General features: G+C 46.2%; 1 protein-coding gene across 1 annotated transcript in view; it reads right to left on the reverse strand.

Annotated features, from left to right (window-relative positions):
* Nucleotides 1-1,048, reverse strand: part of MAPK1 (mitogen-activated protein kinase 1) — a 34,931-nt gene extending 33,883 nt beyond the window's left edge. The window contains exon 1 of the mRNA XM_063415758.1: nt 658-1,048. Within this exon, the coding sequence (XP_063271828.1) occupies nt 658-800 (143 nt within the window). The 5' untranslated portion in view covers nt 801-1,048. The remainder of the gene's footprint in view (nt 1-657) is intronic.
* Nucleotides 1,049-18,036: the final 16,988 nt, after the last annotated feature.

The following is an 18,036-nucleotide window of genomic DNA, read 5'->3' on the forward strand; positions in this document are numbered from 1 at the left end:
ATGTTACCCACAGCAAATATAGATGACTGCTTTTGAGTGAGACTCAGTCTAAGTCTTTATAATACAATATAATTTAAAGCTAGGACAGCTGAAGAGAACTTTCACCTGCACACGTTAACGCAGGCACTAATCCAGCCGGCTCTGCAGCACAGACAGCACGTCCTGAGCAAAGTCAGGCAGCGGCAGCAACTCCTGTGCTCAGATTCACCTTTTTTATCCCCCACGACCTCGGGCTGCTGCAGCCAGCTGAGCCCTCGCAGGGCACTGGGAGGGACGCGGGGCTGCCAGCAGGATTTACCACCTTCCCCCCCTTCCCGAACGCCTGCAATCGTACTACGGAGACGGAAGAAATAGCGAGAGCGACCAACTCCAGAGGCAGAAGATATTAAAGAAAATAAACGCAGGAGCGAAACGAAACGAGACGCTCAGCTGCACCCACCGAAGGAGGGAGGGAGAGGAAAGAAGGGTGATGCCGGAGAGACAACCTCGGGACCACGGGGGGAGAGGCAGAGCTGAGGAGAGCGAGGCAGAGCTGCTCCCCCTCCCCGAGGGCAAGGGCGGGCCGGGCCCGCGGCCGGGCAGGGCGGCGGGAGGGAGGGAGAGAAGGGAGGAGGGAGTTGTCCGGGGCAAGGGCGCTGCCCCGGCGGCCGCACTCACCACACCATGCCGTAGGCCCCCTCGCCGATGTAGGAGAGGTTGGTGTAGCGCGGCCCCACGTCGAACACTTGTCCTCGCACCATCTCCGGGCCGCCGGCGCTGGCGGAGCCGCCCGCAGCCCCTGCCCCCGACGCCGCCGCCATGTTGTCCGTGCCGGGAACCGCGGTGCCTGCGTGAGGGGGGGCGGAGGCGGGCGAGGAGGGGGACGAGGAGGGGGACGAGGAGGAGGATGCGGGAGGGAGGAGAGAGGAGGAGGAAGGAAGAGGCGCCGCCTGCTCCGCCGGTCCCGACCCGTCGGCCCCGTCAGCGCCGAACCCGCCGCGGCCGCTCTGAGGAGGCGCCGCCGGCCGCGCGCGCGCGCACCGCCCGGCCCGGGAGGTGGAGGGGGGGAGCGGGGGGGCGGCGAGGGCGCGCGCGCAGGGAGCGGCGCGGGGCGGGGCCGCGCGCGCCAGGGGGCGGGGCCGGGGCGGGGCCGGGGACTGCGGTAACCGCAGCCGCTGGGGAGGGGGCGCGGCGGCCGCGGGTCACGTGGGCAGCGCGGCGGGTCACGTGGGCGCGCGGCCGCGCGGCGCCATTAGAGGCGTCAGGTGACGGGCGGGAAATGGAGCCGGGCCCGCCGCCCTCAGCGCCCTCAGCGCCCGGCGGCTCCAGCGAGCGCTCAGCCCGGGGACTGCCGTAAGGGCCAGTTCACTTGTGATACGCCTCGACTTCAGTGCAGTTTTGTAACCTGTTTTTAGCATGTTGTTTTTACATGTAGTTATGTTTTCCTGTTCGCTGCTTCCCGAATAAGTGTAAATAAACTTTGTAGAGGAGGTGAAATCTCAGCCGAAGGAAGGTTTGTCATGGTTTGATCACCGCTTGCAACAGTGTCATACCTTTTCTGTTTTTCTGCAGGGCAGAGTTTTCCTAAAATAGCTTTTCCTTGTTTGCGGGAGTTTACGCACAAGGATCTTAACTCTGCTTATGCCTTTTTTTTCTGCAGTTCTCTAATGACTCTGACATCAAGTGCTAACCCCTGGTCACTACTGACATTTCCTCTACCAGCATCTCTGCTGCGCTCATCTGTCCCTGCCTTGAAGCTGTCCCCACCCGTGTCCCTGACAGTGCCTGGCTTCTCCCAACTCCCCGAGGTCATTTCTGGCCTCCCACCTTCTTCTGGCCCTTCCTGCTCCCAACCTGCTTCCTTTGCCATCGGCCAAATCAGCGCAGCTTTCCGCAGCCGCTGCCAGCGGTGCAGTGCCCTGGTTCGCCTGGCCGGGCTCCGGGCAGCTGTGCCCGGGCTGGGGAGGGCAGGGCGCGGGTCGGGCTGGGGAGGGTAGTGCCCGGGCTGGGGAGGGCGGTGCCCGGGGTGGGGAGGGCAGTGCCCGGGTCGGGCTGGCTCTGGGTGCCCGGGCTGGGCAGGGCAGTGCCCGGGTCCGGCTGGGGAGGGCAGTGCCCGGGCTGGGCAAGGCAGTACCCGGGGTGGGGAGGGCAGTGCCCGGGTCGGGCTGGCTCTGGGTGCCCGGGCTGGGCAGGGCAGTGCCCGGGCTGGGCAGGGCAGTGCCCGGGCTGGGGAGGGCAGTGCCCGGGCTGGCTCTGGGTGCCCGGGCTGGGCAGGGCAGTGCCCGGGTCCGGCCGCGCACCCAGCGGTCCCCAAGGCCTCTCCCCCGGGCCTGCGGTGCCGGCTCCGGGTGCCCCCCAGCCCAGGCTGATGGAGGGAAAGCTGTCAGGGACAAGCATCAAAATCGAATAAACTCTCTGTATTTAACAGGCATTCAACTCTACAGCTCGTGTTTTTGTGTGTTTGAGTGGGATCGTTCTGATGCATTAATTTTTACGTGTGTATAATGCTTTTTGTTTCATGATGTGTTCTGCACTTCAGAAACACAGTGTTGTTTTTCTCAGAAATTTTAGACAGCAGTAAATGTGAGTGTTTAAATTTTCTGAAACCAAGTAAAATATTATTTTAAAGGTTCTCTTAACTCCAAAAATGAAAATTTGCTTACAGTTCTGATTACATACATAAATAAATCTGTCATCAGTAAATGCAAAACAAATTATTATGAAGAATGTAGCTTAAACACAGCCTGTCATACCAAATTTAATTAAAAACTGGTGTGTATCTAGATTGTTTTCTACCTTCACTGGGATGTGTCTGATCAAAAAGGAAACCGACCAGGCAGGCCAGGAAATTGTGGAAGGACTGTCAGCTCCTTTGAGTGCTGTGTTCATATAGATGTCTAATCCAATTAAGCCCAAATAAGTGGTCAGAGGCTATGGCATGCTTTCCCAACAACTCCTCCCGTGACAGAACTCAGTATTTCAGTGAAGCTCTGCAGTTGCTGAGATAGGCAGAGCAGATGGGAGTGGTATCAGTCGGTTTTCAGCCTACTTAAAGATGCTGCCATTACCTGCACTTAGTATTGGGTCTTTTGCCTTAACAAGGTGACATTAAAGCCTCCATTCTGGAAAGCACACAAACATGTTTTAAGAAAATTATGAGTTCCATGATCAAAATAAAGGGCTGTGTTGGGGGAGAAGAGGTGATACTAAAAATGATAGCAGATAATAAGAAGCAGGAGGAAAAAACCTTTTTATTTCCAACAGCAATCAAAGCACTGCTGAGAAGAGTTTGTGTAAGCAGAAACAGGAATAGCTAAGCCATAAGCTAAGTCAGTGTAAATACGCCATGGTTTGGACTGCCTCCATCTTCAGTCAAGTTCAGGAGTCAGATGAATGAGTTCATCCTACAACCAGGATCTAGAAATTCCCTGCACTGTTGCTCATTTCTGCTTTAACTGTTAATTCTTGTTCTGTAAAGAGGTCTCTTGAAAAGGGAACATTGTACCACAAGGCCCCCGAGCCCTGGGATCAGCAGTGCTGGGTCAGGCCAAGGACAAACACCACAGGGCTGCCCTGCAGTGCCCCTCTGCAGTGGGGGTGGGAGGCAGCTCACATCCTTGTGCTAAAGACTGAAGCCACATCTCCTAAGATTATCATAATTATACCGGTTCTGTGATTTGCGTGGGACATTGCAGCCATGGCTTTCTTGGAAGCTGCTGTATGAGTTTGTCAGCATGAACCTGAACCTCCCCATCATCCCAACAAAACACAGGCATTAAGTATCTACAATTTTACCAGAATTATTTAAAAAGACCTCAAGTCTTTGTGCGGGGGTGATGAGAGAGAGAAATAAGACATGTTAAAATGTTTTATAAAGATATATTTTAACTTCTAAGGCACTCAGGAACCATGGTGATGGTTCCTGAAATTGCTTGGATATGAGCTCTTATCCACAGGGGACTATCCTAAGATCCAGAAAGAGCATCAGCTGCTAATCACTTCCAGTCAGTACCTACCTGGGCTTGACCGACGGTGACACACAGCAGAAATGCCTTGAGGCTGGTCTTCATGGGAATGTTGACCTCTGCTTTGGCAGCGTAAAGCGACCTCAGCAAAAATGAGGCTCTCACTGTAATCTTGCACTGCTGGGAGGTAAAAAACAGCCTCTCATCGAGATTGCTGGGCACTTGGTGCCAGAACAAATTTACTTTTCCCTCCAGTATTTCCTTTTTTCCGCATTCAACATTCTGATGGACTTTGCATGGAGCTTACTGTGGCTTAGACACCATGGAGTTAAGATGAGTAAACAGATTGCTGTGGTTGTTCTGTGCATGCCAAGGGGAGCACAAAAGATTATTAATTGCAGAATGATTCTGTCAGTAACAGCCTTGATCCTGCACTGGGTATCATTCTGTCACTGTCAGAACCTGTCACTGTTGTAGGAGATGTCTTGTATTATCTATCATGTTCTGGTTAGATTTGCTGTTCACAAATATGGTTTGAAAACACAGTTGCAATTTCAAGTCATTTTTATGTTCCTTAGTCTTGAATAAGTAGTTTACAGTCATACTCTAAATATTGTTAAAGGGATCCATTTTTCAGCAACCTTAAAAGCTTATCATATAACTCTATCTATTTTAAATAAAATACTGGCATTCTGTTGCTATCTATATAAAATTAAGTTTCATTTATTTTTCAACTGCAGTAGTAGCAGTATCCAGGCACTGTCCTGCAGTTCAGTAATGGAAATTTCCCAGCCTCAAAGCACACTCTGTCTCAGTCAGCTGCAATAAAACTCTGAGTGATTTCAATATTGTTGTGTGCCTTACTTGTCCTCAGTTATCTGGAGCTTGTATCTTTTGAAAACCAGCTATTCCTCATGAGCTTGCTTCATCTTGCCCAAGACTTAAAATTCAGTAAACAAGCTGGGGATGATAAGAGAATTGAATCACCAGATAAGTTATTTTACAGGACTGACAAAACAAAACATATGTATATTCAGTATTTACACAGCATATTACAGCAACTTGTAACTGAGGTCCTGCTACATGACCCCTGTTTTCTTGTGCTGAAGCTTTATACACTGGAAGGCTATTAAATTCTTACAGTAAGATTTAGCTAGTACATAATATCAGTCTCTTTATCTCTGTGTTTCTGGTATGACTGATTGCTAAGAAAATAATAATTAAAAAAGCAGATAAAATTGTTACATAACCTCAGAAGTCTAATAATTTACAAATACTAGAACATGCAGTGTGTTTCCCCCACACTTATTCTTGGTTCAGTTGTAGGCAGGACAAGTGATGCCTCCAGCAGAGGCAGAAGTCAAAGCATGTAGAAACAGGATTATTAGGATTTTATGTTGTCCAAATATTGCATTTTTAATGCTTTTTGCTCATAGCTAAAAATGTAGGGGACTTTTGTAATGAAGAGGTTGTCTGATGTGAGGACGGAGGAAAAAGGGTGATGCAAGAATGAATAAAAGAGAATAAGGGGGGAGGAATGTAAATTAAAAGTAAAATGAACAGGTAGTGGGACTGAGCTGTGGGAATAGAAGGGTGCTGGTTGGAGGGCTGGTACTCAGACCCCACTGCACCTGGCTGTGTGCAAGTGAAGGTCCTGGCAGACAGACAAGGCTGCTCATGGAGAACCAGTTTGGGGAATGCTGCCAGGCCTTCGAACAAGAGCTCACCAGGACCTGCTCTCCCTGACGTCGGCGTCTGCTGGGGTGACGTTCATCACAAATGCGTGTGGCTGATGACTCTGATGGCACAAGGACGTGTCCTGCTTGTCTGTTATTAGATGTAATCTCAACCATGGGCAGTGGCTGAACACAAACAAGTGACAGGGGACAGTACACTGATGGCATTCTGAGGTTTTCACTGGGGTTGAACATTCAGCTGTACATCCTACGACAAGTGCATGGCAGCCTTTAGGGGCAAGCTGGAGGCCATGCACAGCAATTCTGGATGAAAGTTCCACATACAAACTGTCACACTGAGCTTCACTGGGCACACGACAAGGAAACAGGATTCCCCTTTCTCTGCTGGGCAGGTCTGACCTTGCTGACATGGAACTGCAGAAGAGGCAGCTCCAGGTTTATGGCGCAGGGAAATCTGCAGCTTTGCTGTCTACACTTATGCTGCTGGAGAGAGGGCAGGTATCAGTCTCCTTTACTTGCACATTGTTCAGTCCTGATCTGACAGCCCAAAGGGGTTTTACTGCTTATTTTTAATAGATTTTATATAAATTACAGACTTCAGTTTCTACAGTCCAAAACTGATGAATCATCATTTTTAAAATAAATATTTCTTTTGCAATTTTGCATATCTACAGCAGATAAAAGCTGTGAAGAGAAGAGAGATTTCCTAAAGGAAGTGGTGTCACCATATTTTGAGAAAAAGAGCCAAGCTGTTGGAATCTGTGTTGCATTATGGGGTAATGCAATACCTCTGAGCACTTCCTGTTTATCATGAGAGATATGGTTTTCACCACATCATAAAACTTGCAAGCATTTGTTAATAAACACTCCTGGAGAAAAAATAATATCCAAATATACAACTCCTGTGGCATCTGTCATTATAAACAAAAGGAGGTTTTCATTACATATATTGGAGGAAAATTTGTGTGAAAGCAGCAGATTCTGAGGGCCCCATCCAGCTCCTGCTGAAGGCCACGTTGCATCTCTCATTAGGTCATTGCAGCCCAGCACATGATTCTTGTTATATGTAAACAGCAAGAGGTTTGAATGAGCAAGTGTAATTTTTACTATCATCATTCGTCATTTTTTAAAACAATGTGGGGATACAGAGAACAAACATCTGCAGAACTGCAGTAGAGTTCTGTATGAAAATGGCAAAAGTAAGATTTGCTTTTAACAACAATAATCTGCCGGTGCTGAGGTACCTAATCAAATACACAAATTGTGCAGATGTTCAGAGTGGTGCTGTCTCGCTGTGTGGCCTTTCTCACTTAACAGCTTTGTTTCCTCAATTAATTCTTCTGGATAAATTAACCTGGCTGGGAAACGAAGAGCTGGGGAGCAGAAGGGTGCAGATTTTTCAACACCAGCCACCTTGATGGCACAATTTGCACCCCCAGCAGATAAAATCTTTGGCAAGGAAATGCAAATTATTGTGACTGATTCAGGATGTTCTTGTGATCCGCAGCTGGCAGACACACGGGGTGGGGGCTGGGGAGGGAATTCAAGGTTTCTGCCCTTCCAGGGGAATTAGGATTCTGATAGGTAACTGTACAACAACAACACCCTACAGTCAGACACAAGACAGGCTGGTGCCTCACACAGCTTCACCACTGTTAAGTTCATTTTCAAGTTCAAAGCAAACTACAAGGCTTATCTGTTTGCTCAAGATGGGAACATCTGAACTGCGGTTTCATGTGGTAAAGTCCTGCCGCATGGAAATGCAAGATGGGCAATGACTGTGTACAATTCTTACTTCTTTAAATGGCTATAGCATTTAAAACTCTGCCACACAGACTGTTATCAGTTAGACAAGAAGAAAAATTGAACCTCACAACGATGTTCCCTCCAGCTACCAGCACTAGATGTAGCAAAATTGAATTAATTATTAAGACATTTGTACCCTTTTGGATTTTGAAAGTTTTAACAATGGGAAAATGATCTGGCTCACATTATCTTTGTTTTACCTGACATATGGTGGTTATTATTGCAGCTACGCAGAGCCTCATGATAAGAGATGCCTTTTATAAGTGCAATACATCCACTGTAATCAGGCACTACATTTATCTTAATCCATTACCAAGTCTCTGGGTTTTGTACAAGTGACACAAAATTGTTGTGAGGATATATCATCAGTGTCCTGAATCTCAACTAACTTTTCAATATGATGTCTCATTTCTGTTAACTGACATTAACAGCCCACCTGAATCCCTGGCCTGGAAATCCTGAGAGACAAACAATAAAGCCTGCTTTAAAACAAACAAACAAACAAAACCACGCAAGAAAGAACATAATTCTTTTAGAAAGATGTGGCAAAATATCTGTAGGATAATGCTCTGCATCCAGCTTTCCACGTAGCATTCATGGTGGCAGGATAAGGTTCAGTGATCACGCTGTGCCAAGCAGCGCGTGCGGGGGAGCAGACAGCAGATGTGCAGCCACTTAGCCTATGCCTTGTGCACCAGACCGTGGTATGGAAATGCACGTGGATATTTAATTGCTATTCAACTGCAAGTTGCTTGGATTTATGAGTCTGGGAAGTGCAGATGCTGCAGTGAGGAGTGAGTGTTTATTAGCACAGTGGCTGTGCTGGCCTTTCCTGCAGAGAGGCAAAGTGCCCCCGTCTAGAGAAAATGGATTAAAAGGGGGCAGTGCACCACTCTCATGTCCCATTTACCTTTGTGAAGTGCAGCTGGAAAAATGCCAATATATGGATACATTTCCATCAGGAACTCTAAACAGATTTTACTGCTGCTTATCACAGATAATAAAAATGCAGCAGCTGTCCTCTTATCAAAACCCAGTTTAGAGAAATGTATGGCTAAATAAGGGACATAAGCACCTTCAGGGGCAGCTACATGGATACATGAGAATAAACCCTTTAAGAGCTAGATCAGGAAGATGGGACCATTGCCCTATACTCAAGCATTTTTCCAGTGGTAGTTGCAGTAACCTTCTGTGGTTACTCTGCATGTGTCCCCTTTCCTTCTTGTTCCTCTTGCACTGCACTCTTCCCCATGCCAGCATCCTGCTGAGCTGCTGCAGTCCCATTCAGCCCTCTCTCTGCCCAGGGAGGGGCTGGTGCTGCTGGTGACCTTCCTTCAGCTCTCCAGTCAGCCTCCATGCTCAGGTGTGTTCACCTGTGCCTTTTTGAGGGAAACCCCACCTAGGAGGTGCAGTGGGAGGTTAAGCATCAACCAGGAGCAAGGCACCCCCCAAAACACCCCAAATGTGCAGAAAAATTCTGCTGTTTGTACTTCTCCCACTCATTGCAATCTCCATTCTCACAGTGTCCAATTCTTCTCCTTTCCTGGGCTGGTATATTTTTTACTGAATTCATTTTCTTGCAGTTTACTGAGCTGCATGAGCTCATTAAAGAGTCAGACAAGCACCAGACCCGTACAAAGAAAGCAGCAGGACTGGAAGCAGAAGCATCATTTTGATACCAGCAGTCCTTTAGATTTGGCTCAGCTGCCAGGTGATATCACTCCCTAAGACTAGTTTCAGCTGCAAAATCAGGAGGTTTGACTGCACTGCTGAGAAGCCTTCAGACACCTCTCTTGCCTTTGCCATCCTTTGCTGCACTTTTCTCTGTTCTTGAAAAATGTGGGGAAAAGCAACCATGAGGGCACATCTGTAATGACTTCCTTAACCACCTCCTTTCTGCTCATCCTCTGCCTCTCCTGTTTCTGCCATTTTTGCTTCCCAAGGTCTCCCTGCTGTAATTCTCTGTGCTCCTGGTGACGTTGTCCTACCCTCCAGGAGCAGCCTGGAGCAGGAGAGCCTTTCCACTAGAAATGCCCTCCTCATCCAGGATCTTTTCCCTTGCAAACTGCACAAACAAGACAGACAAACCCAGTCCTCCTTTCTCAGGACAAGTGTCAAAAAAAAAGTATTACACAATCCCCAAGATATGCACATTACTCACCAAAACAGTCCTGGGTATCCTATTTGTGCCTCTCCTTTCTCTCCAGTGGTCCCAGTGCCCTGAAGGCAGGACCCAGTAGCAGGACTGTGGCTGTGTAAACCCAAAGCCTGCAATGGAGGGCACTGCTTTGTGCAATGATCAGCAGCCCTACTGTGAAGGACAGAAGTATCTTGCTGTGTTTGTTTTGTGATGTGTTCTGCTAATTTATACTGTTGGATTAATAAAAATAACAAGATAGAAGCTTTCCAAATGGAATCCATTGCTAACTGTCCTTCATAGCTCTATTCTTGTTCCACACACATTAGGAAGTGTGCATTATCTGGTAAATCAGGACATTAGAAACAAATAAATGCCTTTATATTGTAAGGGGGGAAAATGCCTTTCTAGAAATACTGTAGAAACAGTCACATCCTCTATTTCTGCCTTTTATAAAAGGCAGGCTGTGTCTTATTATCATCAAGGAAGAAGTAAACAAATGTAATTTAATCAGTTCTGTCTTTCGTTGATTTGCATCAGCAAGAATAAAAGACAAAGGCAGAATGGAAAACAGCAGCTTTGTGCTAAAAGTTTCAATGCACAAAATACTTCTTTCTCCAGCTGTCAAACATTAAAAAACGCTCTGCATACCAGTAATAATAAAAGTGTCAAACAATTGACCACAATGGGAATCACAATGCTTCATTAAAAGCTCTAAAGCAGAGTAGAAAAGCTTCCAGACATTTGCTAAACAGAACTAAATGCTCAGATACTTTCAAAAAGTGTCAGAAGATGCTTTCATCTAGTCTAGTCATGCAGATAAATATCTCCTTGCTTATTCCAGCCCAGGCTCTGAGCTCTTGCTGTTTCAGCAGTCACAGCTGCCTGTGCCACTTGCTGTCCTAAGGCCCAGGCAGCTCCAGTGCACCACAAGAGGTTAATGTCCTCTCCAGTGATGAGGCTCCATTGCATGTGGCATTGCAGGGACTTAATCAGTAATTTTGTATTTACATATGTAATTATGTATCATTTGAGAACCTAACCTATTTGTTCAGCTGACAGGCGATGTTGTGATAAGGAATTTCAGCAGACAGGATATTTATAGATCCTTTATCTCTATGTACAATCAGAGCTAAAACATCAAACAATACCCCGAATGAAGGGTTGTTCCAGTTCAACTTTTCCCCATTGTTGCTTTTCCTTTTTTTTTTCTCTCTCTGTCTGGTTAGTGCCTAAAACTTGGCAGTGAGAGAAAAAAGGGAATGTGACTCACACTGACAACTTCATTTGCTGTAAGAGACCTCAGTAATTGCTCTAACCCACTTACAGGAAAGCTACCCCTCCTCTTTCTCTCCTTCTCCACCCTTGGACAGACAGAGGCCACGCTTGTAACAGGAGCAGGGAGCTGCTCCCAGAGGCCAGGCTATCGCTTATGGAGTAACCCGGCCTTCCTTTTCACTTTTCTTCTTCTGCATTTCAAGTTAACCCCTCACAAGAATTCAGAGCAGCTTCAGCTTTAGGGGCATCTTCCCGCCGTGGCTTTTTCATGAACCTCATAATAAGCAGGGTTTGCAAAGGGCTCAGGGCTCAAACGCAGCAGGGTGAGGTGGCTGCTCCCACAACACGCAGGGCTTGGCAGCCAGCACGGCAGCTCCAGGATAAAGCTGCAGAGGAGTCAAACAATTGTTGCCTTTTCCTTTCCTTGTGGGATGGGGGCAGGGAACGGTAAACAGAAACAGGAGAAGAATCAGCACAGTGCCATGCAGCACTCTACCAAAATATATTTTCATTTTTACTTACATAATCAACATGAGAGCAGCATTCATAGTGAGGTGGCAGAACAGATGGCAAAGACTTAGTTTTCAGCAAGACATTAATTAACCACAACTTGGGTTTCTGCTAGAGAAGGAAGTTAGTTCTGCTCTAGCAGGGTTGAGATGGATGCTTACTACATAAAACAAAACTCAGTTTCCCCACACATAATTGTGATTTTTTCCCCCCACTACATCCCTGTTACTTTTCCAGGATACTCTCTAAAACACAGCAGCATCCCAAATGCAAAGCCTTATAAAAAGCCATGAGAAATTTGGGTCCTTCTTCCATGAGAAGCTTGGGATTCTTCTTGCAAATACTTTTGAATGCTCTGTGGACATATAAATACAAAGAGGAAAGGCAAGAACAGTCATGACTAAGAGAGTTGTGTGCAACTTACACTGCAGGTGAGGCTTGTGTTATGTGCAGCAGCTTTCACAGACTTATGATTGAAGCTAAAGTTTCTTAGATGCTCTGCATGATGTTCTCTCTCCCCTTTTCCTCTGTTTCACACACTTGGACTTCACATCTTCAGCACACTGATTCAGCTGAGCTGGAAAGAGGTGTCCCATGGGGGACTGAAGCAGAAAGTAGCCATGAAGGATATTTATTGAAACCACAGGCAGAGAATACATCACCCAGACACAATGAATAGGGGAAAGGCACATGAAACCGAAAAGTCTGGCCTGTTTTTCGTCTGACAGGCTGTCTGGACATCCAGGCACACTGAACAGTCACAGACATCCAGCTCTTCCCTCCCTGTGCTGCCAGGTGATGGGAGACTGCTCTTTCCTGCTTTGCATTCAGCATCAGTGCCTCTCCAGAGTCACACGCCCAAGTCCTGCAGAGGCCTGTGGGCCACATTCCTCCGGGGATTACAGCCATGGCAGCAGGAGACAGGCAAGAGATGCAGGCCAAGAGGGATGGGCAAGCAGTGGGGAGGGAGGAGCTGAGGGGAGCAATAGAGAACATCCAAATTAACCCAGGCAGGAGCTGCAGGGCAGTGCTGCAGGGAAGGGAGAGGGGAAGCAGTCATATACTCCTTTATGTAAAACAGCAATAGGGCCTCTAGACTGACCTGCTGTGGAGCTTGGAAATGAACCCATCATTCCCACATCTTAGCACTCATCCCTGTGCTGCTGCTGCAATACACAGCAAATCTCTAACCCCTGACAAGAAACATCTCTGCCCATTCTAGTGACATGCACATCCAGAAAGGGCACTTTTCCATTACTCCCATTTTCTCTGTGCAGTAGATGGCTGTGGGTCTGTGCTGGAAGATGAAAATCACACCCTACTCATTACCCAGAGGGAGTGAACAGTATTTTTGCAGATGATTGTTTATTTTCTTCCATGTGTGTGTTGAAAACATAATTGGGATGACTGAAAAACTACATTACAAGAATACTGCAGTCATCAAGTCCAACTAAAAATGAGTATGTGTTTGAACTAAAAGTGTCCCACCTTTCATCAGTTACTTTAATTCAAAATTTCAGGTAGGCTCCTGTGCCTATTGTTCTCAGCCACAAGAAAATAGATCCTGACACTGTTATACCGAGCACAACCAACCTGCAGAGTTGTGCAAGGCTATGGCCTCTGGTTGTGTTAAACCAGAAATGGGCCACAGAGGATATCTTGCATACATCAGATGGCAGAGATTCTTTGCAGGATGATTTTCAGAAGAAGTGCCAGATATCACAGAAACTGTGCTTAAGAGGTGCAAAGTAAGGGAAAGAACACCAAAATTGTATTCTGCTGAGCCTGTCCTCCTTTCGCAGGGGTTAAGAGGGAGATGTGAGAATCAGCAGAACTGCTTCTGTACTTAGGGCTGCTTTTTTGGGAGGAGAGAAGAGTGATGAAAATTCTTTGCAGATATTACCTTGAAAAATGTTATCAGCATAACAAGAAGTTAACTCTTCAAGCAAAACCAAAAAGAGAAGCGACCAACAGATGCACAGACAAGCACTGACTTCAGTGGAGCTGCAAGGCTGAATTTGGCTCCAATTCTGTGAAGTACTTTCAAAGCAGGAACATACTGCATACAAATGAGCATTAAATAATTCGCATCATTAAGAGAGCTCTGAGCAGCTCATCTGGACTCTGAAAAAAGCTAAAGCAAATGTAGATTGTTTGAGTACCATTAGGGACAGTCATTAACGAGCACTAAGGCATCTGCAGTATTGACACAGTGACCCATCCTCCTTCCCGGGTTATTTTCTTTATTGATTTGCAGAATTTCCTACACATGAGCTTTAGAGTGTGACAGAGCTCAGCAATTCATGTAGGAACACCCCTTAAAGGACTATAGAATGACATATTTTGTATAGTGCGTCTTTTAATTTTGGTTTTAGAGAAATTTGGCCATGTCTGTTTGGTGTAGATACCATAGACAATTTCAACAATGTATATCAAAGAAACAAAGGCAAATACATAAATGGATTTAAAATGGATTTATGCAGGGTGACACAGAAGGAGCTGTGTAAAGAAACAGTCCAAAGGCTCTGGCTGCCCAGTTTCCAGGTTGAAGCGTTTCACTTGATCACCTCTAAGCAGAGCTGCTGTAGCACTGGGATAAACTGTGGCCTCATACCATGTCTCAAATGCTGGGAGACATGGGGGACAGCGCGGGGACAGCGCGGGGACAGCGATCAGGTGAAGAGCACAAGTTGTGCCAAGAACCAAAGGCACAGTGTAGTTGAAGGTACTCAGGTGCCAGAGCTGCAGGAGTTGAGAAGTGATGGAATTCTGAGAGCTAAATACGTGCAGCAAAGTGCAAAGGGGGAGGCAGGGGCAGGCAGCAGCCTACAGGCAGTCGAAGGGGAGCTGGAAGGAATCTTTAATGAAGGCAGAAATCGTTCTGGGTGACTCAGAATATTGGTATTCACAAAGAGAATTGAGAACAGGCAAAAATAAATAAAGCTGAAAGCAAAACCCAAAGGCCAAATCTCTCTCAATAGCCAGAACACTGATATAATCTGAGCAACCAAACAACAGGTCCTTGTGAAAACCTCTCTCAGGCTACTTCCTGCACACCAACCTCTCTCCGGGGCTGTGGAGGGCTGCAGGCAGCTCCCACTGCCCAGCCCAGGAGCTTTACAGGCTGCTCTTGTGTTGACACCATTTTGCTGCAAAATGCAGCCCTGGTGGTCCTCCCTCCACACCCCCAGCCCTTGGCTTTCCTATGACATCTCAACTAGTGCATTGTGCAGCCTCACAAACTTCCCTGAGCAGCTCTGTGTGGCTTTCATTAGCTGCCAGCTTTTGTACATGACACAGGCACACACATCGGTCCTGACAGACCGAAAGGTGCAGTAGTTTTATTTATGAGTGGGTTTAATGCTTGCCAGCTTTGAGATCCTGCTGCCATCAGCCAAAAATGTATGCAGGCAGCATTTAACTAAAACCCCAAGTTCTACAAGTTTTACAGTGTAGACTGAAAACCAGGTTAGTTTCAGGGTTTTTTTTTTTTATACAAGTGTGATGATTTTTTTTTCCTTTCCCTTTTTTCTTTTTTTAACTTCTCATTGAAGGGCAGTCAAAGAAGTTACAGTTATATATTTTGGAGCTGAGATCAGTAAGACTGAAGAACAGGAAGGACTTCCTGACAGTGAGATCTATTAGTCAATGGAGCAGTCTCCCAGAGGAGGTGATGGAGCACAAGAAGTGCTTTAGCAGAGCTAAAGGCAGTATTAAGTGCTGGGAGTGATGCAGGCAGCTCCAGAGGATTTGGCCCGCAGCAAGGCAGGACGCTGCCATTAGCCTGCTAATGCACCTCCTGGCCTGGCCAGCTGCTAGTGGGAATAGCTCGCTGACTTAAAAGGTCATTAACAAGAAAATATTAGAAGACAATTTTCTAATGGCAGGGGCAGCCTCTGCAACATGTCTTCCATTACAAACGGTGATTATTAGTAGGGGGAAGAAACAAACAGTTTTCATTAGTGTCTGTATGAGGTCTTATTCATTAGCTCTTCCTTAAACTACCTAAAAGGTAAAAATCACTAAATTGCTCAGATCCCTTTCATGTCTGAATTGCCCTGCAGAAAACAGCCCTTCCCAATCTCTTGCGAGCATTACCAAGGAAATAAAAAAGTACAAACCACCAATTACAAAGACTTGGGACTGGGAGCACAGATCTACAATTTCTTTACCTTAGAAAGCAAATAAATCCAAGAGAAATTAAAATGCTACAATTCAGACAAAACCCAGCCTTATAAACTTTTCCACGAGGAAGAACATAACTGGTGGTGGGGGGAAGATTAAACTGTTTTCCAAAGGTTTTAGTGTCATTACAAAATCCAGCACTTGAAATGCTTTCCTAAAAAGTTTCTGGTATCACTGCACTGTGCAGCAGGAACATTGTCTCAGTGGTTTAGCTGGTAACTTTGTATTTAGACTTTAAATGTAACCTTAATACTGAGTGCCTGGAATTTGACACTCACTTTAGTGTCCTGATCCATCAGGACACTAAAAATGGTACAGAAAACCAGTGCTAGATCTATAGTACGAGGAAGGTCTGTCCATCTATGATTTCATATTTCTATAACTCTGAAGAAACAGAAATCCTTTGTAGGGGGACAAAGAGAGGGAAAGAATTACTGTTTGGTTTTAAAAGCAGACTCACCAGTGCAACACCAAAGCCTGCCTGCACTGTTGAATTTGACTGTCATCTCAATGGCAACATTTCTGTTCTTCAGAAAGATACGGAGTAGAAAGAAGGAATTGGCAGAGTCATCTCAGAGGCTGATCCATCCTCCCATCTCCACTCCTGTCATGGTAGGGGTTTAACAGGAGCAGGGCTGAAGCAGGTGTGCCCCAGGGAGCCTTCTGCCAGCCAGCATTAAGGAGGACACGGTGCCTGTAAAGACCAATGACCCTGGGCCTGTTAAGTCTGTCAGGGAAAACTCTTGATGTGCATCCACACTCACCCCATGCCGGTCATTCCAGCTGCTGGAACAGTTGTGTGGAATTAGCTGCATCAACAGAAAACAATTGGGTAAAATATCTGTTGTCAGTGGCCCAACTCGTGTTACCTGTGCTTGTCTGTAACCCAACAATTAGATCCATCGTTAGCAGCTTGGCTTAATTATAACTTAGAACTTCTCCAAGCATAGACTTTGCTCAAGATTTTAAATGACTATAATTAATTATGCAGAAAGCTTGAAGCATCTTCTCTCCATTGTTAAAATTATTTTTTCCTTTTTCCGCATTGTCACCAGAATGTGGTTTCATAAAGAAACTGGGCTGTCAACTAAAAGTTTAAAAAAAAAAAAGTCCCTCTTGTAGAAAAACACACAGAGAAACACCTTTTATATCCTACAGAAAGAGAAAGAAGACTTCAGGTTTTTTTAATCTTGACTAAGAGACGCAAAAATTGGACTGTCATTCTAACCTACACTTGTTTAGTCCCACTCCTTATAGGAACAATCTATTTCTTGCCTCCCATTTAAAAAGCCTTTTGGACCCTCCCAGAATTACTGCTGTTATCAGAGATCTGGTATTGGGCACAGCTGGACCTCAGCCTGAACCTGCTGCTTGCATCCTAACCAGTAAAAAAAAAATACACAATTAATGCCAGAAAACCGGCAACTTCTTAAAAGACACAGGGAGGAAGGAAGGTGTTACCATGCAAAGAAACGTTTCCCATTCGGCTTTCCAGTGCCCGGCAGCAAGATGGAAACATGAAGGGAAGGACACCACGCGCAGAGGGCTCTGTGCAGGTTGTGGGCACTGCCGAATTCCCGCACACTCTCCCGGCGTGTTTGGTTCGCTCCGGCCGAAGGAGGGCGGGAGCCCTCTAGGGGTGGCACACAGAGCCCCGAAGGGACACCGGGCACCTGCTGTGCCGTTCGCCTTTTCCGTGCCGAGCCCCTCCTGCCTTCCCTTGGCACAGGAGCGCTGCCCTGGCACCTGCAAGGGCTCGGCAGCTAAAGCTCTACACAGAAAATCAGGCCAGGTACAAGGAAGTCCCAGACTCTTTCCTGGAAGTGCTTACCCTACAGCCTGGACTACGATGTGGGAAGTCTCTTTTCTGTGGTTGCTTCAATGCTTTCAGGGAAAAAAAAAAAAGGAACATCACCTAAGTGCAGACTGCAGTTCTGGAGCTAGCCTGGCTCACCACAGCATTGCTGGAATTTTTTCTTCTAGACTATGCAAAAAGGACTTGATTTTGCCTTACTATGTGCCTCAAGCATACCGTGAACTCTTGTATAAAGTGAGCAGGTTTATCTTTGTCAAGGCTTGTTCAAAACAGTTCTTTCCAAGAGCTACTTCTATTTGAAGGCTAGGTAACAGCTGCAGCATTGAAACATTTAAATATTTTCTCATTCTAATGAGAACTTAAGATCCTTTCCAAACAGCTCAACATAACAACATGAGAATGTGGCAAACCCAAACTTCAAAACATTTTGACTCCAGTAAAGAAAAAACCAAACAACACCCAAAACAAAACACAAGCATCAAAAAGCATCTAACAAGATATTAAGAATTTGTTGTAGTGTAACCAACAACAGATTTTTTTTAGAGATCCAAACCAGAAGAGAGCAAGAACAGCTTAACACTTTGAAGAAACTCATCAAGGTTATTTGGTTTGGTTTTGTTGTTTGTTTTTTTTAGTGTAAGAGATATTGACCATAACAGACCT

Source organism: Prinia subflava, chromosome 19 (assembly GCF_021018805.1).
Source record: "Prinia subflava isolate CZ2003 ecotype Zambia chromosome 19, Cam_Psub_1.2, whole genome shotgun sequence".
In the NCBI taxonomy this organism is placed as follows: Eukaryota; Metazoa; Chordata; class Aves; order Passeriformes; family Cisticolidae; genus Prinia; species Prinia subflava.